The 27,716-nt window shown below is 43.7% G+C and overlaps 1 protein-coding gene and 1 pseudogene across 1 annotated transcript; both read left to right on the top strand.

The window, feature by feature from the left end:
- The first annotated feature begins 8,493 nt into the window (after positions 1 to 8,493).
- On the top strand, positions 8,494 to 9,624 carry LOC134288184 (uncharacterized protein K02A2.6-like). The gene has a single exon (XM_062852167.1). The coding sequence runs from the start codon at positions 8,494 to 8,496 to the stop codon at positions 9,622 to 9,624; it is 1,131 nt and encodes a 376-aa protein (XP_062708151.1).
- A 14,766-nt stretch (positions 9,625 to 24,390) lies between these two features.
- LOC115269838 (uncharacterized) lies at positions 24,391 to 27,080 on the top strand (annotated as a pseudogene).
- Positions 27,081 to 27,716: the final 636 nt, after the last annotated feature.

Here is a 27,716-nt window from a genome sequence, read left to right as displayed (position 1 = left end):
TTCTCTCCCCACTCTTACAGAAATTTTGTAAACAACAAGGCCACGAAATGTCAAAATCCCATACAAAATCAAAACAATGCTGTGCCCTATTGTGGAGGATCTTGTGCTCTTCTAGCACACTACATATCCGTCAATGTCCACGTGCTGTCATTCTCCTTATCGGCGTTTCGAATACGTAAGACCTCGCTCTCGACCCGAAGACTCTTAGATTCGATGGATCCGGTTTCCATTCCGTAAACTTCTTGAATAGGATAACGGAGTTGATTAAGTGAGCGACTTCTCGCTCGCTGCTGAATCGTCCGGTTCTTGCGCCAGCCAACCCATTTTGCTCCGGTTTATGAGGCACCGTCATGTCGTGACGAATGTCATTCGCCTTGAGAAAGCCGTCGAATTGCTTTTCGGTATATTCGCCGCTGTTGTCGGTTTGCGGACACTTCAGCTTCTTCGCAGTATGGGTTTCGGACTAGGCCTTGAGCTCATTGAACGCCTCAATCATATCCTTCTTGAGCTGCAGAAAACAGACGAAGGTGTTCCACTTCTTACACGCCGTTCTTGGTCAAGCTCCTCGCAGTTGCAGCACCTCATGACCGACTTGTCCTTCATCCTGCTACTTTGCTTCGTACAAGTCGTTAGTGCCCCGCTTGAACCACCAGCCCTGGTCCAGAGGAAATAACAATCTATACACATAGGGGAGCATTCGGTGATTATCTAGTGTTGACACAAACGGTTTGCCGGTTTGCTCTCAATCGCTTAGTCCAAGGGAACGTCGCATTTCTCGGAAACGGGAAGGTATCTAACGCCTTAGTGAACAGATCCGTAAATTGGTCCTGAGAGCTCGATTTGGAGTCGTCCTGCTTCCTCGTGGTCGCGGATAAACGATGCTTAACATCACTGACTTACTGCGTTTCTTCTCACGATTCGTGGCCATACCGATAGAGCCACGGTTGTTGACGTAGATAATGACGGGATTCACCGTTATCTTCAGGTCTTCGAAGTTGACAGTCAACCAAATCGCTGTGAATACTGCTGCGCTTAAGGCAACGTATTCGGCTTCGTTTGAAGATATTGCCATATTGCCACGGTTGCTCCGAAGACCTTGAAGAAGAAGCCGCTAACGGATTATCGGTCCTCGATGTCCGCTACCCAGTCTGCGTCTGCAAATCCCACCAGCAGTTCTGCAGCTTCTTTACGGCTGTATTCCAAGCAGAGCCCCTGCGTCCCTTACAGGTATCGTACGATTCGCTTCAACGTTTGCCAGTGATGAGTTCTGCTGGAAACGCAAACCACATGGTGTCCAGAATACTACCCAACAGCTTCTTATACGGTTCCTTCGTCAATAATGGTCCGTCATGCTTTAGTTGGAATCCTTTCTCCATCGGAGTTTTGCAAGAATTGCAGTTCACTATTTTGAATCGCTGCAGGATCTTCTTTACTTGGGCCTCTTGCGAAAATCGAAGAGTTCCTACCCAACGGTTGTACAGCAGCTTCATGCCCAGGAAGTAGTTCACCACGCCGCAGTCGGTCATCTTGAATACGACAGAAAGTTCCTTTTTGAGCCTCACGATTGAAGTCAGCTTCCTTTCAGCGATCAACAGGTCGTCCACGTATATAATGATGATCAGCTCGTCCCCTGGTGTGCATTTAGTGCACAGGCAGTAGTCGTGGGATGACCGAGTGAATCATTCCAGCAGCGGGGAGGCTGCTTAAGTCCGTACAGGGACGCTTTGTAGTTTGCACACCACGCTTTGAATCGTTTCTACGCCATCCGGCACCGCCATATTAATGTCCTCCTTTAGGTCACCATTAAGGAACGCTGTTTTAACGTCCATCTAGTGGAAGCCGGACCAAATTGTCGAACGCCAGTAGATGAGGTCTCATTGGATCACATTCGTTCAGCTTCAGTCGGTTGAGCTACTTCCGGACCAGGTGTTGCGTTCCAATCGACTTGGTTGTGAACGTTGCGGAAAATTCAGGCAAGGAATCGCTCAAGAAATAATAAAGCGTCGCTTTATTCCGGATCCTAGTAAAATTTCGGATCCTGTGTTAAATTTCTAGAAATGTTAGTTGGCACATTCATTAACCAGTGCAGAACACACCCAGCGAGTCCATTGTCTCTAAATTGATGAAATTTTGATTTTCTGGTTTTGCTTTGATGGATTGTTTACATCCATTTTGACAGATGGAGCTCATTCGGATTGGATCAAAAAATCGGCAGAGCGAACCTCGTCATGTTTGGGTCGGATCTGAGGCGGATCCGGATCCGACTCGATCGAATAAACGTACGTTTTGTGCTAGGATAGGATACGACAACTAGTCAGCCCAAAAGAGACCAATTTGGGGACTAATAATCTTAGCAACGCGGAAAAACAAGACAGCAAGCTGTGGAATTAGACAGAGAAGTTGTGTTAGATATTACGAATCGTAGCAACCTATGAAATAATATGTACTTGTCATTAGCATGAAATAAATTAGTCTTTAGTAAACCGTCAATCAGTTCAGTCGAACTTCCCTACACCTCCGAATACCCAATAGGTTGTGGGCCCGAAGCAAGCGAAACGTGGAAGTTTCTGGAAGCGCCATGGAAGGAAGCAAGGTATCGATCGTGAAGCTGAATAATTCCAACTACTCGGTGTGGAAATTCAAGGCGGAAATGCTGCTGACTCGAGAGGACATGTGGAAGTACATCGAGGATGAAGCCCCGGAGCCCCTGACGGACGTCTGGAAGGGAGGTGACCGCAAAGCAAGAGCGACGATTGCGCTGCTGGTGGAGGACCAGCAACACCCCCTGATTCGTGATACGAAGACGGCCAAGGAAGCATGGGAAAACATCCAGAAGCACCACCAGAAGACGTCCCTCTGCTCGAAGGTTGCGGTCCTGAAGAGAATCTGCAACAAAACGTACAAGGACGGGGACGACATGCAGAACCATTTGTTCGAGCTGGAAGAGCTGTTTGGTAAGCTGTCGTGCGCTGGACTGGACCTGGGTGAGCCGCTGATGGTTGCACTGGTGCTGAGGAGCCTGCCCGATTCCTTCGATACGCTGACAACGGCCCTCGAGAGCCGTTCCGACGACGAGCTGAAACTGGAGCTGGTCAAAAGCAAGCTGCTGGATGAAACGGCGAAACGGAACCACGGATCGGCGGATTCAGCGTTGAAGGCCAATTTTTCGAAGAAGAAGAAGACGATTGTGTGCCATTTTTGCAAGAAAATTGGCCACAAGCAGAAGGAGTGCAAATTGTACGCCAAGGAGACGGAATCGGAGAAAGGTCGTTCGCCGAAAGCAAAAACTGCACGCAGTGAAGACGCGGTAACGTTCGCCCTGATGGCAGGAGGACAAGCGGATTCAGGTGAGTGGATTGTAGACTCGGGGGCATCCCGGCACATGTGCGGCGAGCGAGGATTTTTCGAGGATCTCAACGAAAGCCCCGTAAAATCTGTCAGCCTGGCAGATGGAAAAATTGCGAAGGTGGATGGCGTCGGCGCAGGGCGGTTGTTGTGTTACCATGACGACGGAAAAACAACCACCGTTACCCTAGGCAACGTGCTCTACGTACCAAGCTTGGAAATCAATCTCCTCTCTGTACCCAAGCTCGTTGAGAGAGGCGCCGCAGTAACGTTCGATGAGGTAGGATGCCGGATTCTCGTCGGTGGCCAACTAGCAGCGGCCGCGGTCAAAACCGGTGGACTCTACAAGGTGAGGACAACGAAAGAAGTGACGATGGCTGCGAAGGATCACCACAACGTGGACTGCCAACACGTGTGGCATCGGCGATTTGGGCATCGCGATCCCAATGCGCTCGAAGACATGGTTAGCAAGAACCTGGTGAATGGGCTGAAGCTGTACGATTGCGGAGTGCGAGAGGGATGCGACTGCTGCCAGAAAGCAAAAATGAGTCGGAAACCGTTTCCGAAATCGGTGGAAAGGAAATCCACTGCTGTGCTCGACCTCGTGCACACCGACGTTTGCGGCCCTGTGGAAAACGTGTCGGTGTCAGGGTGCCGATATTTCATGACCGTCATCGACGACTACAGTAGGTTTTGCGTCCTGTACCTGCTGCGAAAGAAGGAAGAAGTCCCGGACAAGATAATGGAGTACGTGGCCATGATGAAGACCCAATTCGGCCGGCCGCCGAAAATCATCTGAAGCGATCAAGGCGGCGAATACACCGGAAGTGCGCTGAGAAAGTTCTACAGGCAAGAAGGGATTCGGGCGCAATTCACCGCAAGCTACTCTCCGCAGCAGAATGGCGTCGCCGAGAGGAAGAACCGCTATCTGGTCGAGATGAGCCGGTGCATGCTGTTCGATGCCAAACTTCCAGAGTGCTACTGGGCTGAGGCGGTAAGTACTGCCGTTTATTTGCAGAACATTTTGCCTTCGAAGTCGGTTCCAACAACTCCGTTCGAGCACTGGCATGAAAGGAAGCCGGATGTGACGCACCTGAAGGTCTTCGGTAGTGCGGCGCACGTCCACGTCCCCAAGCAGAAGAGGAAGAAGCTGAGCCCGACGTCGACGAAGCTAACGTTCGTTGGGTACTCGCCGGACCACAAAGCATACCACTTCTTGGACCGATCAACTCGACAAGTGGTCATCAGTCGTGACGCAAATTTCGTTGAGGAGGAGCGCCTTGAACAGGCCGACAGCGTCAGTGGGCATCAGAAAGCGGAAAATGTCGTTGATTTCGAGCTTGGATCGAGGCCAGTCGAAGTCGAGGCTACGCCAGCGGTCAATCAAGAACCGTTGGATGATTTGGACAGCGATAATGATCACCTGGACGACGAAAATGGCGGTTACGACACTGCAGACGATTCGATGCTGGATGAAGGCGCTGCGTTTCCCCGAAGATCGATCCGTCAAACCAAGGGTATGCCTCCAGTGCGATACCGCGAAACGATTGGCATGGTTTCGCATTCGGATGCTGAACCACGAAGCTACGAAGAAGCAATGGCCAGTCCGGAAAGTGTATTCTGGAAGACAGCGATGGACGAGGAATTCCGTTCCCTGATGGAAAACGATACGTGGGAGATCATCACGTTGCTAGCCGGCCGCAAGAAGGTTGGTTGCAAGTGGGTGTTCAAGCGCAAGGAGGATCAAACCGGCAACGTCGTGCGGTACAAAGCCAGATTAGTCGCCCAAGGCTTTTCCCAAAAATTCGGATGCGACTATGACGAGGTCTTCGCCCCGGTGGCCAGGCAGGTCACCTTACGTTCGCTGCTAACGGTGGCGGCTGAGAGGAATCTACTCGTCAAGCATGTGGACATCAAGACTGCCTACTTGTATGGTAAGTTGAATGAAGAGGTCTTCATGAAGCAGCCTCCTGGGTACGAGACCGGTAACCCCGCCGGTGGGTGTCGCCTCAAGCGGAGTCTGTATGGGCTCAAACAAGCGGCACGGGGCTGGAACAAAACGATCGACGATGTGTTCAAGCAAGCTGGATTCGTGCAGTCATCAGCCGATGTGTGTCTCTACGTCCGGACGAGGAATGGAGAACAATCGTTCGTCCTTATCTATGTGGACGATATTTTGGTGGCCTGCAACTGCGAGGACGAGTTTGAAGAGATAGTTGCCCACCTGCGGAAATGTTTCAAATTGACCGTGATGGGTGACATCAAGCACTTCGTCGGGATCCAGGTCATCAAACAGCGTGATGGGTACTATATCAATCAGCAAGCGTACATCACGAAACTTGCAGCGAGGTTTGGCCAATCGGATGCGAAAGGCTCGAAGATTCCGATGGACCCCGGTTACCAGCAAAAGGAGGAGGATTCAGCTGTACTACCGAACGGCGACCAGTACCAAAGCCTGGTGGGTGGTTTGCTGTACATTGCAGTGAATTCACGACCGGATGTCTCGATCAGCGCTTCAATTCTCGGACGAGCAGTCAGTCAGCCCCGGATTAGGGACTGGACAGAAGCAAAACGGGTGCTAAGGTACCTCTACAACACTCGGAATTTCCATCTGAAGCTAGGAGCGGCAGACAGCGGCCTGGAAGTTTTCTGCGACGCCGACTGGGCCGGTGACACCAGCGACCGGAAATCAACTTCTGGTTTCCTTATCTTTCTCGGAGGAGGAATCGTAAGTTGGGCCTCCAGGAAACAATCGTGTGTGGCTCTGTCGTCTACCGAATCGGAGTTCATCGCTCTGGCAGAGGCGTGTCAAGAGCTTCAATGGCTGCGAAAGTTGTTCAACGACCTGGGCAAAAGCGTCGATCTTCCGATCCGCATACGTGAGGATAACCAAAGCTGCATTCGGCAGGTGGAGAACGAGAAGGTGGATCAGCGGTCGAAGCATGTCGACACGAAATACTGCTTCATCAAGGACCTGAAAAGAAAGAATATCATCAGTTTGCTGTATTGCCCAACTGAGCAGATGTTGGCAGACATGATGACCAAACCACTAACGAGCGTCAAACTCGGAAAGCTACGTGAAGCTGCAGGAATTGTCGCTATCGATGTCGAGGAGGAGTGTTAGATATTACGAATCGTAGCAACCTATGAAATAATATGTACTTGTCATTAGCATGAAATAAATTAGTCTTTAGTAAACCGTCAATCAGTTCAGTCGAACTTCCCTACACCTCCGAATACCCAATAAGTTGCAGGTGTTACATCCTATCCTAGGTTTTGTGTAGAGTTGCAGTCTGGTAGCCCAACAAACAGCCAATGAAACTCAGCAATTGTTACATCATAGCAACCGAGCAACCGATAAATCTAAGCAATCTAATGTAACTTGATTATCACATTCAATAAACTTTCAATTCATTCTTTGTCCAACCTTCAAATAAGTAAGACCTATCTACGGACGAGTCCACGGACATTTCAATTGGCGACGAGAAGTTACCCAGTCAACACACGATCGCATTTGATGTTGAATAGGATGCGAAAGTGGAGGCGATATACGCACACTTTGCACGCGGTTAAATGGAAGCATGTACGCATATGGCCTCCACTTTAGCATCTTATTCATCATCATATGGTCGGCGTTAAGTCAGAGTGGACTACGCTATTTTTTGGGTAGGTAAAGACAAGCGAAGGAATTCGAAAACTCTGAACTTTTCGACTTTTCTTTGATGCATATGGGTCATTACATAAACGAACTACAGTTTTTCAGAAAATAATGCCCTCGATTTGATATCCCATGTGCTTGCAAGACATTTCCACAAACTCAATGAAAAACAGATAGTCCAGTCTAACTGAACGCCGACCATATAAGACATTGTGTTAGCTGGGTAAAACTCACGAAGATGCCAGAAGGAGAGAACGCCGTTCCTGGAACCCAGCAAGTCATTCTTCAAATGACCCAGCTCCTACAGCAGATGGCACAACAGCAGCAGCAAGCACTACCGCAGGTTCAATCTCAAGAGCAGATTTTAGAATCCCTGTCCTCAAACATTACCGAGTTTGCCTTCGATGAAGAAAACAGAGTGACGTTTGGACGTTGGTTTGACCGCTATCAAGACCTCTTCAAGAATGACGCCCGCCAACTGGAAGACGCCGCAAAAGTTCGCCTGCTCCTCCGGAAGCTGGATACTCCTTCACACAGCCGTTATATCAATTAAATTCTCCCAAAGCTTCCAAAAGATGTGACGTTTGAAGACACCGTGAAGATTCCGAAGAAAATCTTTGGAAATAAAGTCTCCACGTTCCGGAAGCGTTGCCAATGTCTCTAGTTGGTGAAGAGCGAATCTGAAGATATTATCAGCTATGGTGGACATGCCAACCGAACTTGTGAAGATTTTCAATTTCAAAGCCTTACCCTGAACCATTTCAAATGCCTCATGTTCGTCAGTGGACTCAAAGCCTCAAAATACGCCGATGTTCGAACAAGACTTCTTTCGATCTTGGAACACGAGAAACCTGAAGCACCAGCCACTCTCCAGTCGTTAATTGACGAGTATCAACGCCTCATCAACCTGAAGGAAGACACAAGCATCATCGAACAGCAATCCAGTTCGAAGTCAGCGGTTCACACCATCAGGGACAGGAAGGGTGCAGTGTCTCAGAACAGGTTCTCGAAGCCAGAAAGTAAGAATTGGCAGTGCGGCCAAATGCACTTTGTGAAGGAATGCGCTTTCAACAACCACCTCTGCACAGACTGCAACCGTGTCGGCCATAAGAAAGGATACTGTTCCTGCTCCTAGAAATAAGCAAATCCGGCTAAGACCACACAATCACAATCAACCATCAGCAAGAAGCGAAAGAAGGGGAAATCCAGTGTTGAAGCCAAAGGCGTGTTCGTTGTCAACCACATTGAACACCGGGAAAGCAAGCGGAAGTTCGTTACCGTGGCGATTAATGGAGTACCAGTCTCTCTTCAACTCGATTCGGCCAGCGACATCTCAATTGTTTCGGAAACTGTCTAGAAACAACTCGGCAAGCCGGCGATCAATTCATCAATCCATTATCAGCGAATGCGTGATGTTCAAGGAAAGGGTAATCGTTCCAGAGGCCTTTCGGCGACGCTTGCTGCATAAATTTCACCATGATCATCCCGGAATGGTTCGTATGAAGACAATCGCACGAAACTACGTTTACTGGCCAGGACTAGATGGTGAAATCGAGGACTATGTTCGACCATGGCCCACACCAGAGAAACCATGGACACGTATACACATCGACTACGCTGGACCGGTTGATGGCAACTACTTGGTCGTTGATCCCTTTTCCAGATGGCCCGAAATAGTTCTCACCAAGTCGACGACTGCAAAAGCTGCTATCAAGCACCTCAAACAGATGTTCGCTACATTTGGAATTCCGGAGACCGTAGTAAGTGACAATGGTACACAATTCACCAGTTTTGAATTCCAGAAATTCTGCGAATCTTTTGAAATCCATCACATCCGCACGGCACCATACCACCCGCAATCAAACGGATTGGCTGAACGTTTTGTGGACACCGTCAAAAGAAGCGTGAAGAAGATTTGCTCAGGAGGAGAGTCCCTAGAAGATTCACTTCAGACGTTTCTAACCGTATACCGTTCCACTCCAACACCGGATCTTGACGGACAGTCACCCGCTGAAAGATTGTTAGGAAGTTCAATACGAACAGCTCTTTTGAAACCTCCAGAACGTCAGCAGCAGTCCAAGAAAGTCGAACGGAAGGGAGGTGCTACCAACCGTCCGGATTCTCCAAGATGCTTCAAACAAGGCGATACGGTGTATGCCCAAGTTCACCAAGGCAATTCATGGAGCTGGATACCTGGTAGGATCATCGAGCGTATCGGAAAAGTTAATTACAACGTTTTGCTGAATCGAAATAGTCGTCTGATCCGGTCGCACATCAATCAACTACGAAATCGAGTTGAAGTTGAAGAGCAACCGTTACATCAAGATTCACCACTCACGGTTTTCCTCGATGAATTTGGTCTTCGACAAATGCCGACTACAGAATCAAGAAATAAAGTTCAAATACCTGCTGGTGTAGATGTTCCAATGGTTCCAATCGATGAAGTTTCTCCCTTACCGGTACCCGAGTTGGTAGAACCCATACCCGAACAAGATGAACTACAAAATAAACCCAAACCAGAACCGGAAGATGAAGAACCTCGTGCAAACCCAGAAACACCGGAACGCCCTAGACGATTGCTTAGGCTACCATCCAAGCTTCAAGGATATTGGTTGTTTTAGAGGGGGAATATGTTACATCATAGCAACCGAGCAATCGATAAATCTAAGCAATCTAATGTAACTTGATTATGACATTCAATAAACTTTCAATTCATTCTTTGTCTAACTTTCAAATAAGTAAGACTTATCCACGGACATTTCAGCCATAAAATGAACGAAATGAACTAGCTTCAATGACAACTGGAATAAGAGTGAATATAACTTAAATAATGGAGGGTATCGCCGACTAACTATGATAGTGATTTTCACGACCTCGATTGTTTTGTCTTCAACATTTTGACAGCAGTTAGAGCGGATCTAGAACAAAACTAGGCTCGCTCTAAGAAGAAACGAAAACGGCATAAGCGATGCGATAGCTAGGAAAGCCAACGGCGAGTGTCTAGTGTTGACACAAACGGTTGCACCAGCTTGCTTCGTCTTCACAAGCCCTGCAGTATGTGCCTGCAGCTTCTGGCTTCTAGTCAACTCCATCATGTGAGAACATTTTTTGAGTTTCAACCGCATCAGCTTCCACAGCAGGCTAATCTCCCGATATTTTCCGCAATCCTGGAAGGCAGTCCGAAGGCTGTGCCAAGCTTTTTTGGCTCTTCGGGCATTTGCGACCAAACTGTATTTATGGTAAAGATGTGACCCCCTGTTGGAGACCAATCGATCAACTTTTCATCGCAAACCGACATTCGGTTCTTCAGATTAGTGCCCTTGAAAAATCAAGGTATGACTTCGTCATATCCTGCTCCTGACTTGATAGAATGAAGAACGTCTGCCCATGTGTAGTGACTAATGCGAGGTATGCACTTCGAACGGAATCGCTCAAGCAATTTTCGTTCAGTGCATTATTTTTCCGTGACCGGAATGGTCAAGAAATTTAACACAGCAAACCCCATTTGATTTGACGTTTCGTTTCAGCTCCGTACTAGGATCCGGAATAAAGCGACGCTTTATTATTTCTTGAGCGATTCCTTGCCTGAATTTTCCACGCATCGAGATAGGCCAAGAAATTTCTTGCGATCTGCGTACTACCCATAACAAGAAATGATTTATTGAGAGGATAAAAATCCAATGCTTACTATGTTACAAAGCTTGAAGCCAGAAGTTTTAGAAGCACTAAAAGTTAATCGATCGCCTTCTGTACCTGACCAATAATAGCACAGCGTAACAAAAATTACCTTTTTGTCTGTCTCAAGAGCAAACTCATGTGTCTCTGAAGGATTTTGGGCCGCTGAATCCGAATCCGGGCTCAGATTTGCTCTAACACGTCACAATTTTGAGCTATACTTCAATTTATAGGGCAAAATATGCGATTTTGGGCTTTTTTGAATTAACGACTCATGCAAAATATTTCGTTTTACCACATCGAATTTGATAGTTTTAAGCGATTTATGTTAGCTACTATATTTCCCATACAAGTCATCCTCCACAAGTTGCATGCAAGTTTTCATACTAACATAAAATGCTTAAATCTATCAAATTTGATTAGGTAAAACGAAATATTTTGCATGAGTCGTTAATTTAGATTTAATTGACCAATTATCCTTTTGATTGCTTAAAAAAATATTTCCAAGCTTAACGGCTTGCAGTCAAAAAAGCCCAAAATCGCATATTTTGCCCTATAAATTGAGGTATAGCTCAAAATTGTGACGTGTTAGAGCAAATCTGAGCCCAGATTCGGATTCAGCGGCCCAAAATCCTTCGGAGACACATAAGTTTGCTCTTGAGACAAAAAATGTTGCGCTGTGTAGCCAAAGTCCAAATAAAGTCGTAGCACTCGTGCTCGAACCGGGTACCACTTCTAGTACTACATTTGGTCCCCGGTACCCAAGTTTGACGTTTGGCTGACTACCTTGTTTTCAACTTACTTTGTGATCTAGGAGTTTATGACATTATAATAACGAGCCTAGCTTCATCATGAAATTCTCGTGTGAAAAGTCAACGCACTCGAGCAAAATATTCATTTTCTTCATTTATTTGGTTAGAAATAGACTCAGTAATTTTCATTTATCCAACGATGTACTTTGAAGAATGCAGTAGTGTGTCTCATTTTCAAAGGCAACGACAAAATTGGTGATTGAAGTTAGGTATCTGCTAATATCGCTGATGCTTCAAATGTGTCTTTCTTATGGCAATTTGTTAGTGGAAAAAACAGTAGCTTTCTATCTATTAGAATAAATCGTTTCCGGAGGGTAACATGAGTCATTAAAATCCAATATGGGAGTGTGAGAAAATATGGAAATATTTATTTAGAAAATGTAAACCTTCAACGGTGTCACTATCCACAGGGATCGTTCTGGCCCTGTACAATTCGAGCGACCGAGTAGTCAAGCGTCCGACCCACAAGAGCCGGTTTTCCGAGTCGAAGTACACCTCATCCGCTGGGGTCAAAAACACCCGCATTTGCAGGTCTTTGGTTTTTTTTTTTTTTTTTTTTTATCTGTATTAACGAGATTTTTAGCCCTAGGCTAGTTCATCTCGGGACCCACGCTTTACTTCCCTTCCGAAGGAAGAACTCGCATTTTGCGAGTTTGTCGGGAGTGGGATTCGATCCCAGGTCCTCGGCGTGATGGTCAAGTGTTCTAACCATCACACCAGGTCCGCTCCACTCTTTGGTATCTGTTCAACCCCGGACTGGCTCCACGTGCCCCGACAAGTCATCTTCCGGTTGCCAGTTTCAAGCGCCCGGTTATCCCGGATCTTTATTTTCGGGACGAAGCCGTGATCACACCGTGGGTCGGAAACTTCGGCCTTTCCTCGGCGGCTGATGACGCCAACCTTGCCAGTCGCTGCCGTTATTGTCTTGTCGTATTCTGCTGACCACGAACCCAAGTTCCGGCTTAGGAATTCCATTCACACAGATGTACCAAAAATCTGTTCGACCGTAAGAACCTTGTAAAAAGTAAGGACAACATTTCTGGTGAAAACTTCTAGCTTCAGGAGGAAATTAAGAAACTTACCCGCAATCGCAAGCAGAATGGAAGGATCCCATCAGGAAACTCGGCATGACCAAAATAATCATCTCTTCGTAACCCAGCGCAGTCTAAATTTTTCTTGTTTATGTTTTTATAAACAGTGGTTTGTTACTCATAGCAACATCCATTAGAGTACAAAGTAACAATATACAAAGGTATGATAGTTTTTTGATCTAGTACTTCATGAATCCCGAAATTTCACACCAATGTATGGGAGTTGGACGACTTAATTTGGACTTTGGTGTAGCTGTTGTTGTGCTTTGGAGAATATGTTAGCGGATATCTCGACTAAGCTACTTGGATCAACCGAGGTCAAGAAGTGCGGAACCACGATGGATTGGGAAGATTGGGAGCCCTACCGATCAAGGATAAGGAGAGATAAAGTTGAATAGGCTCCTAAAGGCCTATCTCAATTTCTACATCAATCGATCTAGCTAACCAAAACATACGTCATATTTACTCATGTATTTAGTAATTCTTATTAGGTTAAACCCATAAAATATCTTCTTAAAAATTACATCACATTTTTACAACACTCCTTGTTTAGCATTTGTTGTCAAAAGTGAGTCAATGAGATGTCTTTTACGACACGCCGTTACCTTTTCATTACGTCAAGGCTGTATAATGTCAACAACAACTGTTAAACATTATTTTATTTTCGAGTTTATTAACTATTCTGTCATTGTATTGAGTTCGGAAAAAATACTATTGAGATCAGAATAGTATGCTTGTTCGTGTTATGCAACAAAATATGGAAAATATTTTTCGTTTTAGATCCCTTTTGTCAAGGAGGAGTGTTATGCTCTTGTCGGGTGTTACGCTAGGCACAAACGCGAATCCACCCCTGAGAGAAACAATCAATGCTTAGGTATCAGGGGTGGTATACTGAATCTTCTGACAATTTACTTGCGCTAAGATTGCGTTAATAAGACACGTGGTAACTGAATGCGGTCGTAGCACCTTCATTTGCTCCAGATTTTCTCGTGTTTGGCCTTAGTTAGCATTGGTTCCTTTTTGGACAAATATTTGACCCTCTGTATGTACTAAGATCTTAACTTTTGTCGTTGTTTGACCTATGCTACACACTAGAGCAAGTGCTTTTGCACACATTCGTGGAAGTTGTAGTCCGTCATAGCGAGGCTTCGTGATAGAATGACTTTGGGAATTACACGTGAATATTGCATAACTCACTAGAACAATCTGTTCCCTGGCTTTTTAGCAGACTTCTGTAATATTACCTAGTATTATATGGAACCTCTAGGCGACTTACTCCGCCAAACCTCCACTCCTCAATGAGACAGTATTACACTGACAACCTCGTCATAATGCTTGCTGTCACTGATGCTTGCCAGGGGAAGGACAGGCAAAGGGAATGACACTATAAGTGCCATCAGTCATTGAATCTAGATATGTCAAAATTTCATTTTCAGCACTGGACATTACCCATTGTTCACACCCCGCACAGAAGACAAACTAAGATTCCGAAAATGCAGTAGTCTTGATTCCGCTCGAGCCCCAATGGCCACACTATCCTAGATCTGTCTTACTCCTGGAATCGTAACGTAATTTTTGCACACTTCCATATTTGCCAGTGTTACAACTGTTTGCCTGTGATATTGATTTGTACTAAGCGGTACTTTTTCTCGATTTGGTCAAAAGTATTCTGCCACCTAGACGAACGACAAGATTAACATACCAAAATAAATTCCTACGATAAAATCCGATTACGACGCGACGCCAAGTAGGAAATCGAATTGTAACACTAGATTTAAGCAAACTCACAGACAAAGAAAACAAAGAACAAAAACAAATAAACAAACATATATCCGTCATCATAATGAATGGTAGTTGCGTTTTAGAATCACCTAGATTGTCAAAAGAAAAAAAAAAGAAAAAAATAACAGTAATAATTTGTAGAAGAGATAAAATAATGAAAAAAAACGAACAAAACATTAAACAAATGCGTGAATGAGTCGAACACATCCTACTGTGTAACAGAAAACAAATGTATGAACGTAATAATCACGAGACTTCAGCTCTCTGAACACATTTTAGATTCTAACGGGGGGCGAGTTAGCACCACAAGCAACCAACAACAAAAAGTAATTGACAATTTTAACAATTAAGAGCAAATCACACAAGTCGTTCAGCACAAAACTGTGAAGCCAGTACAGTAGCGTAGAAGCAACCATGCAAAACAATAGAAATCGTTGTGCGCGGGAGATGTTATAGTTGTTTGATTTTTTTTATGGAATGTTGATGAGGTGGAAGGCATGACTTGTAAGAGATCTCCGAAAAATGTGATGAAAAATGGAACACGAGCGAGTTAACGGATTGATAGTGAAAGGAAGCTTTAAGCATTGTTTGACTGTAGATAATCCCAGGCATCCCTTGAGACAAATTGTGATTCACTGAAATGTAGGCATTAGCGTGGGACACCGAAAGACATTTTACTCCTGTGCACTTTTTGAGTTCCATTTTGGTCCCATATCAACTGTACAAAATTTCAGCTCGATCGGAGAAACTATATTTTAGCGCCAGCCATTTTAAGTTTTCATACGATTTACTATGGGAAAAATCACTTTTTCAAAAAAAAATCGCCACAGGTTGCCCCTTAATCCCTAAAAATAAATCGATGAATGATTTCTGTTGGAAATTTTACGAGGAACCCATTCTCCGAAGACCGCAAAGCGATCTATGGCATGTGGAAAAAGTTATTGACTGAAAACCGAATGGCATGCCAACGCTGTTTAACATGTAAGGAATAACAATAAATAATAAAATCTCGTCATTTTATCGATCGGGGGAGGCTTAATAACTTTTTCCACAAACGTCGCATCGGTTTGCGGTCTTCGGAGGTCTGATTCCTCGTGAAGTTTTCTATAGAAATCATTCATCGACTTATTTTTAGGGAGCTAGGGGTGACTCCTAGCGATTTTTCTTTGCAGAATTAAAATTTCCCCATAGTAAATCGTATGAAAAACTAAGAATGGCGGGCGCTAAAATATAGTTTTTCCGATCGATCTCAAATTTTGCACAGTTGATATGGGACCAAAGTGGAACTCAAAAAGTATACAGGAGTAAGAGTTTTTCCATTTTTTGTATTTTCCCATATAAACCGTGTACCAGGCTAGTAGGCATCTGTCTTGACTCTTTGCTCTTTAGCCAACCGAACCGAAAAACAAGTTACGGCTATGACTTCAAATCTGACGAGCTCAAAATTGCTATTTTCATTAACATTGTCTAGTAGATTTCAAAAGTACTTTTCTCACTTTGTTAAACAACTAGGTCTACCGCAAATGAGCCCACATATCAGTGAATCTCTACCGCTTACACACTGTTAATCATTATTAAGTTGTTCATTATCATTGTTGAATATTTGGGAGATTTTAAATTGCATAGCACAATTGAGCACACAACATAAACACAGCATCGTCTATAAATGTTGCACAACCCATTCCACAAACTAGTTCTATACTGATCTCCAAATCCAAAGACAAGTAATAACCAACTTCCTTCGCGATGCATCGTTAACCCCCATTATATTAATGAGGCATTTAAAATGATAATTGCTCATTCGATGTCATAAACTTTTATTGGCTACTTGTGTTATTTAGATTGCAAAAAAAAACGGAAGACCACCCTGTTTTAATAAACTAGACGAGATCCATTTGATTTCCAGCAAAAGTTTCGTTGTTTTGTATGAGCATTGAACTTAAATTTCCAAAGTGTATAGGCGAACGGCCACCACAAGAAGAACGATTTTCGATGTATGCAACAATTACTTAAATGAAACCAAGTGTTCAAAGAATGGATAGTTATTGAAGGATACTTGGAAATTCTGCCAAACCAATTGGACAGAAAAAGATAAATCATTAAACCAACAAAAAAACGACAAAACTAGCAAAAGCTTAATTGAAACCAGCGCATTCCACAAGACACACATTCGTTCATGAAATGATACACTGACGTCAACTATTTGAACTAAGAAGATGCGAAAAAAAACAGAGTAAAAACATAAGGCATCATCGTAGGAGAGTTCTAGTTTTAATCGTAAACTTGTGAACAACAATAAACAGAAGAAAAAAAAAAGTAAAACAGGATTGAATTTTACGAGCGTTGTGATTTTTGATTTAAGTCGTTTCCGAAATCCATGCGTAACATCAGATGAACTTCAACTGTAGTTTTGCTACTGTTTATATACCCAATCGATGCAAAAAGCTGCAACCTCATCAGTGTAATGTTTTTCTTTATTCGAACTGTTTAGTATGCATTGGCAATCATCACAACATCGGTGATGTGCTTCTGCCTAACATGCCTCTTAATGTAGACACAAGCTTACAATTTGGAAAGCAAACCATTGCTTATTTTTTCAGAAAATGTCTTTTTTTTTTTTTTTTCCTTCTAAACCATATGGGGATAAATCTGCTCATCAGACACCCTAACAGGAAGGTTAGGGTAGTGTGGGGATGAGGCCGTCTTCTACAATGCCGGTAGAAGCCAGGACTACTCTCTCCTCGACCCACTAAAACACATTCCTATGGTCGCCAAACCCTACGTCTCTCCGGAACCACCAAGAAGGTATTGCTTCAGAGAGGGGCTAGTGCATATCGCACCCTCAAGGTTAGCTGCCGTAGCCTAGCAGCAACGAACATCGATGACTCGCTCTGGAGAGTCCATCACGATAGCATGCTGGCGCTTAGCCAGTTTCCCGAGTGGTCCTCGCCACTCCCTTTGTCCTCGGAAGGCGGGCAGGGTCAACCCCGCCCGCGCCCTACTGCTGAGCGGACATCAAGAACTGATGCCCACGTGCAACCCGATCTGACCTGCCCGCAAAGGAAGGGTATCACTACCCTTCAGGCCCTATCAGACGCACCCGTAGGTTGCAGACAGCAGGATCTCACCTACCCCGACCCTTGCCGGGGACCCCTTTCCAACCGCGGGCTCAGATCCAACCCAGTAGACCGACGCCACGACAGCACCGCTACCGGGACTTCCTCTCCGCGGCCACTTAATCGCTGTAAGGGTCGATCTCGACCGCAGGGCACCGGTATGACCTACGAAGCCGACTTCGAACCCCTGGACCACCTCTTGTACTGCATCTGGACTAGCCATTCTCCGAGTCCACGCGCCACCTCCTCTGTAGCTCCCAGACGATATGGGTGATAGCCGTTGAAACGGCATTCCAGCTAATCTCATCCCTACACATTCTCTGGACCAAGTTGTCCGGAGTTGTGTCCTCCCCGCATGTGGCAAGCATGCGGTCACGCATTGTGCGAAAACGCGGGCACACGAACAAAACGTGTTCCGCCGTTTCCTCTAAACCATTGCACACTGGGCATTCGGGAGAATCCGCATGCCCGAAACGGTGTAGATACTGTCGGAAGCAACCATGACCTGTAAGGACCTGTGTCAGGTGGAATGAAACTTCCCCATGGCGCCTATTAATCCAACTATCTACCCTCGGTATCAACCTATGGGTCCACCTTCCTTTGGTGGAACTGTCCCACGCGCGCTGCCATTTGACCATAGAGGCCATCCTGACAGTCTTGCGTATGCCTCTTGTGCCGCGCATTTCGAAGCACTCCATATCCTCACTGATAAGAATGCTGATGGGCACCATACCAGTAATGACACAGAGAGCGTCGTGTGACACGGTACGGTACGCGCTTGCAACCCTCAGACACATAAGCCTGTAAGTACTTTCCAGCTTCCGTCGGTAGCATTCAGTACTTAGCGCGGTACCCCACGCCGGGCCGCCATACCTAAGTATGGACGTAGCAACACTAGCCAGAAGCTTGCGCTTACTGGCGTACACCGCTGAGCTATTGGACATCATCCGGGACAGTGCCGCAATAGCTGTGGAGGCTCTTTTACAGGCATAATCGACGTGGCTACCGAAGGTAAGCTTATCGTCGATCATCACGCCCAAGTGCTTGACAGAGCGCTTCGATAGGATAGTGCACTCTCCTACACTGATCTCCGTCTGCTGCGCCGACTGCATGTTGTTAACAACCGTCACCTCTGTCTTGTGGTGAGCCAGCTCCAGTTTTCTGGACCGCATCCACGCCTCCACAACCTTGATCGAGTGGTCGGTAGTCAACTTCACCTCCTCGATCGTTTCACCGTAGACTTCGAGCGTAATATCGTCGGCAAATCCGACAATCACCACTCCCACTGGGTACTCTAACCTCAACACCTCGTCGTACATGACATTCCATAACACCGGACCCAGGATGGAACCTTGCGGGACTCCTGAGGTTATGTGAAAGCACTTCCGACCCACCTCCGTGTCGTAGACTAGTACACGATTCTGAAAGTAACTTCCGAGAATCTTGTACAGGTACTCCGGTATCCCCAGACGCAAGAGCGCATCGGCAATAGCAGCCCAACTGGCGCTATTAAATGCATTCCTTACATCCAGAGTCACTACCCCGCAGAAGCGAATTCCCCTCCTCTTAGGCTCGAGTGCTTTCTCGGCGGTTTTTGTAACCGACAAGATAGCGTCTACGGTGGACCTCCCCTTCCGGAAGCCGTACTGGTTGCTCGAGAGACCATTTACGCCCTCAGTGAACTTCAACATTCTATTGAGGATGATCTTTTCGAGCACCTTCCCCGCCGTGTCAATCAAGCATATTGGTCTATATGCCGACGGGTCTCCGGGTGGTTTCCCCGCCTTCGGCAATAGTACCAGACAGAAAATGTCTGTCTCGCGAAGAGTGTAGCAGGCTGTGCGCGCGAACGGCTGCGTTTTTGAAACTGTCACGCGTTTTCTTTGTTCCCCGTTGTTTTTTTTTATTACAGCCGGCTGAATTGATAAGCAGCTGGTGTTGCTATTTTTGCCTAGAAAATTGCTTGTAAATTGATCTCCGGATAATTCGCGATTGTTATGAGAGATTGTCTTATTCATACATATTTGTCTTATTCCCATCGGAATTCGTCTTCATTTTCGTGTGATTCGCCTGTAGTTTCTCGTAATATTACTGCTAGATGCCAGGGACACGCAAATGGAAGTCAACAATTTCGTCTGGAGAGCACAGGAATCGTATAATTTGGTTACGTTATGGTTCCTAAACGTTGACCAAGCGTATCCTTTGGACTTAACCCTCCCACTAAGAATACCCAAATTCCCGTGACACATAGGCCGTAGAAGTCTCTGCATACCTTTCATAGGTGTTCAACTAATCTTCCTTTCCCATTCCTTGGCTGTCGCAAGGACGTTACCAGGACAGCTCTCAGCCATTGGAGGATTACGTTAATATTGTCGTCTTAGAGACAGTGATTAGACCCAAATCTTTGTGCTTTGGTAGCGGACGCGAAGGAGGCAATTCTCTTAACCCTTTCTTTGGCATTAGGGCCTTTTCTGACCCAAACCGTACACTCACAGAAAAAAATGTGGAATTAAAATTCAGCAAAAAATCATGCACATAAAGGGAATGCTAGAGTTAGTGCAATTTTAAATGAGATATAATGTAAAATTACATTACCATCGTGTAAATTTCCGCCAACCGTCGCGTAAACTATCATGGACACCAACCGGTTACGCGACTATTAGCGGAAATTTACACGAACGTAACGTAATTTTACATGATATTTCAAGGGTCAAATATTTGACAAGGAAAGAACTCAAGAAACAACATCAGTTTGACACTATTGAAAATTCGATCGAGTCAAACAAGATGTTTGGGCATTGGTTTCTTTTTGGACAAATATTTGACCCTGTGTACTAACAGCTTATGTAGGGATATTCCAAGTCCCCAGTCAACCAGTGATCGTATAAGATGTTGAATAAGATGTTAAAGTGGAGGCGATATGCGTACATTTTACATGCGCCTAAATGGAGGCATGCACGCATATGGCCTCCGACCTTGGAGTTCAGAGCTTCAGGTCAACACTCGTAACAGTAGCCATATTTGTTATAATGAGTAACGTAGCATGAACCAACCTGTCTACTAGATATTATTATAAACCTTTGGGACATTTAGGATCGTCCAAACTGTCCTGAACTTTATCTCTTGACAGTAACAGTAGTTATTCTCACAATAAACTGTAACATTACATATCCAACTGTAATCCTCCTGGCATTTCATTACCCAAGTAACACACTTGTCACAGAAGAGTCACGGCGGCTCAAATTTTTGTTGTGCAGAAGTCACTGATACTTTCTTGCTAAAAGTAAGTAACTGCCCAAGTAACCACGGTGCTGAAGCCTTATTGCATGCAGATATACGGTGTATTTAGAGCAGTCATTACTTTGCATGAACACTTAAGGTTGATTTAAAGTGGAAATGGCAATTATTTGACTGATTTAATATTCTACCAATTTGCCAAAATAAAATTTCATTTTATTCGGTTCACTGGTTTCCGAGATATGACAGCTCAAAAATGAGTTTTTTAAAAAATAGTGTTTTACCCAAACGGTTCTAACTTCGCGGAAAATTATTCAATCGATCCGAAATTTGTACCAATGGTGCACATATAACAGGTTGAGATTTTTTGATGCACTCTATGAAAAGTTATAGCATGTTGAACTTTTTTGTGAGAAAAAAAAGTTGCCTATCCCAAACATTTTGGTCATCCCCTGTATGTGTATTGTGTATTCTTCGAATGTTCAAGCCTTTTTTATCAATCTGATGAGTTTGTCCTTTGTATTTTTTGAATCATTATTAAACTTATTGTATATTAATAATTAATATTTATATTCACCCTCAACCTTCGTCGTGCATTAGGGTCATTATGACCCAAAACGCGTTTTCAAGCATTTATATCTCTCTTGTTAATTAACTTACCGTAATAAACTACTTGACTTTAATTTAATATTTTATTTTATTTAATATTTTGCAGAAACGAAGCATTAAATAAAAATTCTTAATGTGAAACCGAATAATGCATTAGGGTCATTATGACCCAGAAATTAAAACTCTTATAGAATGATGATTTTTCACCAATTCAAATGACCAATGTCTTATTTGAAAAACAATTTCGTCAAGAATGTGTTGATATGTTGAAACAGTGATTCCGGAAACATTGGCCACCGGGAATCTGCTACACAGGGCACCATGTCGGACATGTGGGATAACATTCCATTTTGCCAGTAGTTGTGGTATTTCTCACGTTCTGAACCACTGAGAAGGATACTGTTTTCGACAATGTAGCTTAGAAGACTAAGAGCCTTCACATAGGAAACAATTTATTTCGAGAATTTCGAGAATCTCACGTTTGGGATCACTTAGAGGGATACCCAAGAAATAATTATTCATTTAATAAATGTTTCTCAAAGCAGAGTTACTAAACCATAAGGTGTATTATATTTGGTTTAGTTTAAATCAAACCGTTGTTAAACTCTTGTTAGACCAGAAATGGAGAATCTGTTTAACTACTACCATTCTATAGGCATTGTGAAATTTATATTTATTCAATGATCGTTCCTCGGTTATGGAGCTGTTGTTCAACGGTTTGCACGTTGTAATTGTTTACAAATATGTCAGGAACTCTTCTTCAACGTTTATTAAACAATGATATGTGATGCTTTTTTGTACAATCGTCTAATACATGTCGTAGACACTCGTCATGCAACTAGCTGCTTAGGTCATAATAAAATGCTTTCGACGGCAATTATTCCACTATAATACAATCAAAACATAAGGAACCATTTAAATTTAAAGGTTTGATTGAATTAATGCTACAAAAATGTTTCTTAAACGTTTGTTCATTATTTCTGGACCAATAAATTAACAAAAATGTCATATGTTTGTTCAATTTTACATGTGTATTCAAATTGATACAATTTCATATGACATAGGGTAAACGCTCCCTTAGTGGTGCTAGTACCAATAGTGGTTGCAATGCAATATAACACATGATATTCCGAAAATTACCTATAATAACACCATTTCATCAAATAAATATTGTTCATTACTTCAGTACGCAACGATTGAGTGATAAATTTACGTGTTTTGTCCCTTAACATGTTAGAAATGTGATATTCAAAAGTTGTAGATAATTTGCGGTGAATTTCTTAAGTTTTTCTAAGTAACGACCTCATTTACTTAAGCGTAAATCACGCCATTTAGGCAGTTACTTCTAATGTCATTGATTCATATCCAGCTTTTTACGCTAGCCATAAAGCAACAAGGGGTGAATCGATTTTGACATTTCTTGCCGACAGATTTTATAGTAAGATCTGAGTAGGCCAAAATGTAGGTTGTTGATTCAACTGTCAAAAATTTTCACAATTGTTTACAGCAGTTTACAGCTAGGTTTACGGCTAACCGTTTTGAATTATAATTTTCACAAAATTCCCATTTGTAACAACTTTCTTCTAATTTTAGGCACTCGAATGGAAAGATCGACGCTTTTATTGGCAGCTGTGATTATTTAAAAAAAAGGTCGTTCAGCTTTGAAAGTATTCATACTTTCTGTACAGTGCGCATAATTTGTTTATTCGGAAGCTTTTTACACCCGGACCGAAAGTGGACCGCAATTTGGCCTTTTCTTAACAACCCAGCTCAAAATCAAATTACCTTTATAATGTGATTCATTCGTCCACTCAACAAAGCAAAAGTTTTAGTCTCCCAAGGGAAAAATGAAAGATGAATTATGCCCTAAAATCCGCCGTATGTTGTTTGTATATCAATCACACTCGACATCTCTATCCTGAATTTATTTAAAAGACCATTAAAACGTTGTAGTTTTTTACTTTGCTTTTTCTATATTTAATTACATATTAAGCTGTGTGTAAAGATAGAATACTGTGGAAATGACGGCTATGACAGTTTCTTGACCTCAGGGGGACAGGGGCTAATTGAAGTCATTGTAGTATGTTCTACATGAAGATGTGTAATGTAAAAAATAGACTTATCGTTGAAAAGAGTTGCCTGAGTTGTAATCTCCTCTACACATAATTTTGTCGTTTTGTCAGCTAATGGAATCGTAAATGTCGGTTTAGTTTCAATGTTATGGGTAGTGTAGTCAGCGGGGCCGTGAATGGTCCTGATCAGATGACATTCATACTAGGCCCAAATCTAGACATACTCAGGGTTAGGTACAGTTCAATGAGAGCCAGTAATGCTTGCCATGCATTCATCAACATAATCCAACTACTAACATCGCTGTCTGGATTCCACAGCTTGTCCACTTTTAGGCCTGGTGAAGTAAAAAAAAACATTTGCACTCCATTGACAAAACTCACATCTTTCTACTTTTTTCTAATAGTTGACACGTATTACAGTAAGATTTTAGCTGAATTTTTTTTATTGGTCCATTGGTTCAATTAGTTGATATCACACGGTGTTTGCATGTTCGGTAGTAGCAACCTAAAAAGAAATTTTCTAAGGATTAAATAGAAAATATCAAAGTTATTGCTACTAAATTTTAATTTCCTGAAAACCAGAATTGAAACGCTTGACGTTTCATCATCAACAACCAAATTTTCAACACTGACGAGCTTGCTTCGATCCAACCATAACAAAATTATAGTGTCGGCAAGAATTGTCACAGAGGGGTGATTCAAATTTTATGGAACGCCAGCGTAAAAAGCTGGATATGTCAAAACTTGATGAAATTCTTGAAATACAGTGGATTTCAGCAATTACATTTATTTTGTGATATTTTCTTGTTGTTCCTTTATGGGCACAAGAAATATGCATGTTCCCATAGTGGTGGTATTCCATTATTTACATGTGACAGTCAACCGGCAATAATAAACAGTGGACATTTTTTGCAGTTTTCTGGTGTAACAACAGGTAAATATAATAAATTACAGCTGGGAAAATTACATCCAGACTATTAAATTCATTACAGAATGGATTCGTCGACGAAGGCCGCATCAAAATACGACGAAGCGGAGCTTAGACCGGCCCGCATTTATATGGCGAGAAAGAAAAGTTGGAAAAATTTACGGGGCACCCTCTAGAATCGAGCCTTTGGATGAGAAGAACAATCTGTGAAAGATTCAGCTCAATCGGTTTAAAACTGAGCTGGCGCAAATGAGTTGAAGGTTTGTATGGGATTTTCAGTCCAAATATATGGGAAATTGGATGACCTACAGTCATTCACTCAGTACGCCGGTTCAGCGAGTTCGATTTAGCTCAGAATTGAAAGAATGGTAGTTGATACCCTAAGGAACATCTTTGTAGAAGACCATATAATGATAAAACTTAATTTAGTTGCGGTTTCAGCTAACGAAAGCAGGATGAGGACATCTTCCCCCGTTTACTCTCGGTTGTTACATGTAGCACATAGCTGCCCAAGATGTTTATAAGGAAGGTGTTAGCGTATAAGCAGTAAGTGGATGCGGGGAGTGCGGCACACTGCGGGGGGATGTAGGTGACAGCCGGCCAGTTTGTTTATGCTGCAGAACGCTACAGAAGCGTTGGTGCGCCGCATTGGCAACAACATTCTCAACACGGATAACCATCATAAAATGAGTAATATTCCCCCAGGTTTAAAATTTGCTCGTGCCCTCGCATTTTTGTTAACTATGAATACAATGGTGATTTCTTAACCAAAAGAGATTGCTTTGCCGAAAATATTGCAAAATAATTGCATAAGTGGGTGTACGAGCTAATTTGCAATCGGTGTAAGTAGGACACACTCGATGAGTGTCATGGAATTTGCCCGATTTAAGTGCTGAGAAAGTTAAGCGTGAATAGTTTCTGTGGGGTTGCTACGTTGCTAGGGCTGAAAGTTTTTGTTTGTCATCTCACTAGTGAAAAAAATAAATACAAACTTGCCAGCTGTCGTTAGGTTTTCCAATATGACGAATGTTGGAATCTGACATATTGGATTACCTTCCTTTTACTTACCTTGTAGCTGCCTATGATGTTGAGCGCAAGTTTCGAACAGCAAACACGTCCTGCATGTAACAACCGAGAGTAAACAGGGGAAGATGTCCTCATCCTGCTTTCGTTAGCTAAAACTGCAACTATATTAAGTTTTATCATGATATGGTCTTCTACAAAGTTGTTCCTTAGGGTATCAACTACCATTTTTTCAATTCTGAGCTAAATCGAACTCGCTGAACTGGCGTACTGAGTGAGAGACTTGAGGTCATCCAATTTCCCATATATTTGGACTGAAAATCCCATACAAACCTTCAACCCATTTGCGCCAGCTCAGTTTTAAACCGATTGAGCTGAATCTTTCACAGATTGTTCTTTTCATTCAAAGGCACGATTCTAGAGGGTACCCCGTGGAATTTTACGACATTTTTGTATTTGGGCCAGTCTAATGGAGCTGGTGACCTCCAAGCAAAAAACTTTGTACGCTGCGTGCAAAGCCTACACGCTCAGAAAACCGTTCTGATAAACGTGAACAAACAAACGCAAATATGAGAACAAGCAAATATACACCGTGAACTGGAACTAGTTCCAGCTGTCAATATGGGCGTTCTAGAAAACGTGAAATCTAGTTCACGGTGTATATTTCTTATTGTTGTTATCGTTGCTATGCATAGTTCCCGTTTGTTCCCGTTGCCGTGATTAGGAGTGCACGTATATCGGAACGGATTTTTTTGCGTGTATGGCATTCCTCAGTCTACCGTTCGCTACCGGCTTAGCGGCAAATAGACCACAAAAGTAAGAAAAGGACCGCAAACGGTTCTTACTAACGCCGAAGAACACAAACTTGTGCAATACGTCATCAGTAGGCAGAGGAAAGGTTACCCGGTGGTAAAAGAATTGCTGCTGCACAAGGTGAAAACCTTCTTCGAAGCTTGTCCTCGTCCAAATCCTTTCACAAACAACAAACCTGGTAAGTTTCTAATTTCCATACACTTGATTAGTTCTCTCATATTTGTTCTTTTTTATTACAGGACGAAAATGGCTAAAGGGTTTTCTTCGCAGACATCGCGAGATAACCTTCCGTACGCCGGAATTCGTATCGTCTGCCAGCGCGAAAGTGAAGGAGTCTGACATTCGTGGATGGTTTGCGACAATCACGACCTACATGTAGGAGAATGACCTTATGGCAGCTGTGTTGGACCCAACCCGAGTCTATAATGGCGATGAGACATCATTCTTCTTACATCCGAAGACAAAGACTGTGCTTGCTTGTCGCGGAAGCCAAAATGTTTTCGAAGTCGAACATTCTGACAGTCATAAAAACATCACCGAAATGTTTACATTCGGAGCGGATGAATCTGCTGCAGAACCGGGAGTTGTTCTTCCAATGCAGCGTTAGTCTACAGAGCTTCTATGCATGTTTCCTGGAGATTGGGGAATTGGCAAAAGCTCTAAACGATGGATGGACACCACCAATTTCATGCTGTACATCCGAAACGTTTTCCTCAAACATCTTCAAAAGAGAAAGGTTAAGCTTCCGGTGCTGTATTTCGTTGACGGTCATTCCTCCCACACAGCTGCAGAGGTGGCCGAATTATGCTTGGATTTGGGTATCGTACTTATTGCGTTGTACCCGAACACCACTCGCATCATCCAGCCTGCAGACGTTGCCATATTCAAACCCCTCAAAGCTGCGTCATTCTTCCAGTAACTGACTGGCAGGATGATCACAGAGGAGAAACTCTCACCCTGGATCACTTTCCCACGGTGTTGCAAGAAGCAGTGAAGACTGGAATATCATTAGCGGATTTAAAGTGTGCGGTCTTTTTCCTTTCGGACCGGATGGTGTTGACTATAAAAAGTGCATTGCTAAATCAGTAGTCCGGAGTACAACGGTCCCTGCCGTATCTGACGTCAACGGTATCGAGGTGGCTAAAACTAACGCTGTGTCACCTGCCACTGTTGAGATACCTTCCGAAATGAATGTACAGCTTGATGCCCAAGACGTGATTTTGGAGGATTCAGTCATCATACCAACTCAACGATCCAAGCCGCAATTAATTGCATTGGCAGGCAGCGCATCATTGGGTTCAGCGATGGGTCTATCATCTCGGAAGAAGGCAAAGTTATCAAGGATCTGTATGACTTGTTACTCGTGCCATTTGACACGTTCAGCATGGAAGCGAATTACGAACCACGGGAAGTATGTTCCATGATATAAAACCTTGAAGAGGATTCAGCTTTTCTCGATGAAGTAACGTTTCATGAGATGGAAAGGGGACTCCTCCAGGCGAATTTCACGACATGGATGACGGAACATTGTCTGAGGCGGAATGGGAAGACGACC

Source organism: Aedes albopictus, chromosome 1, assembly GCF_035046485.1.
Source record: "Aedes albopictus strain Foshan chromosome 1, AalbF5, whole genome shotgun sequence".
In the NCBI taxonomy this organism is placed as follows: Eukaryota; Metazoa; Arthropoda; class Insecta; order Diptera; family Culicidae; genus Aedes; species Aedes albopictus.
This window is presented reverse-complemented; position numbering and strand designations above follow the sequence as displayed.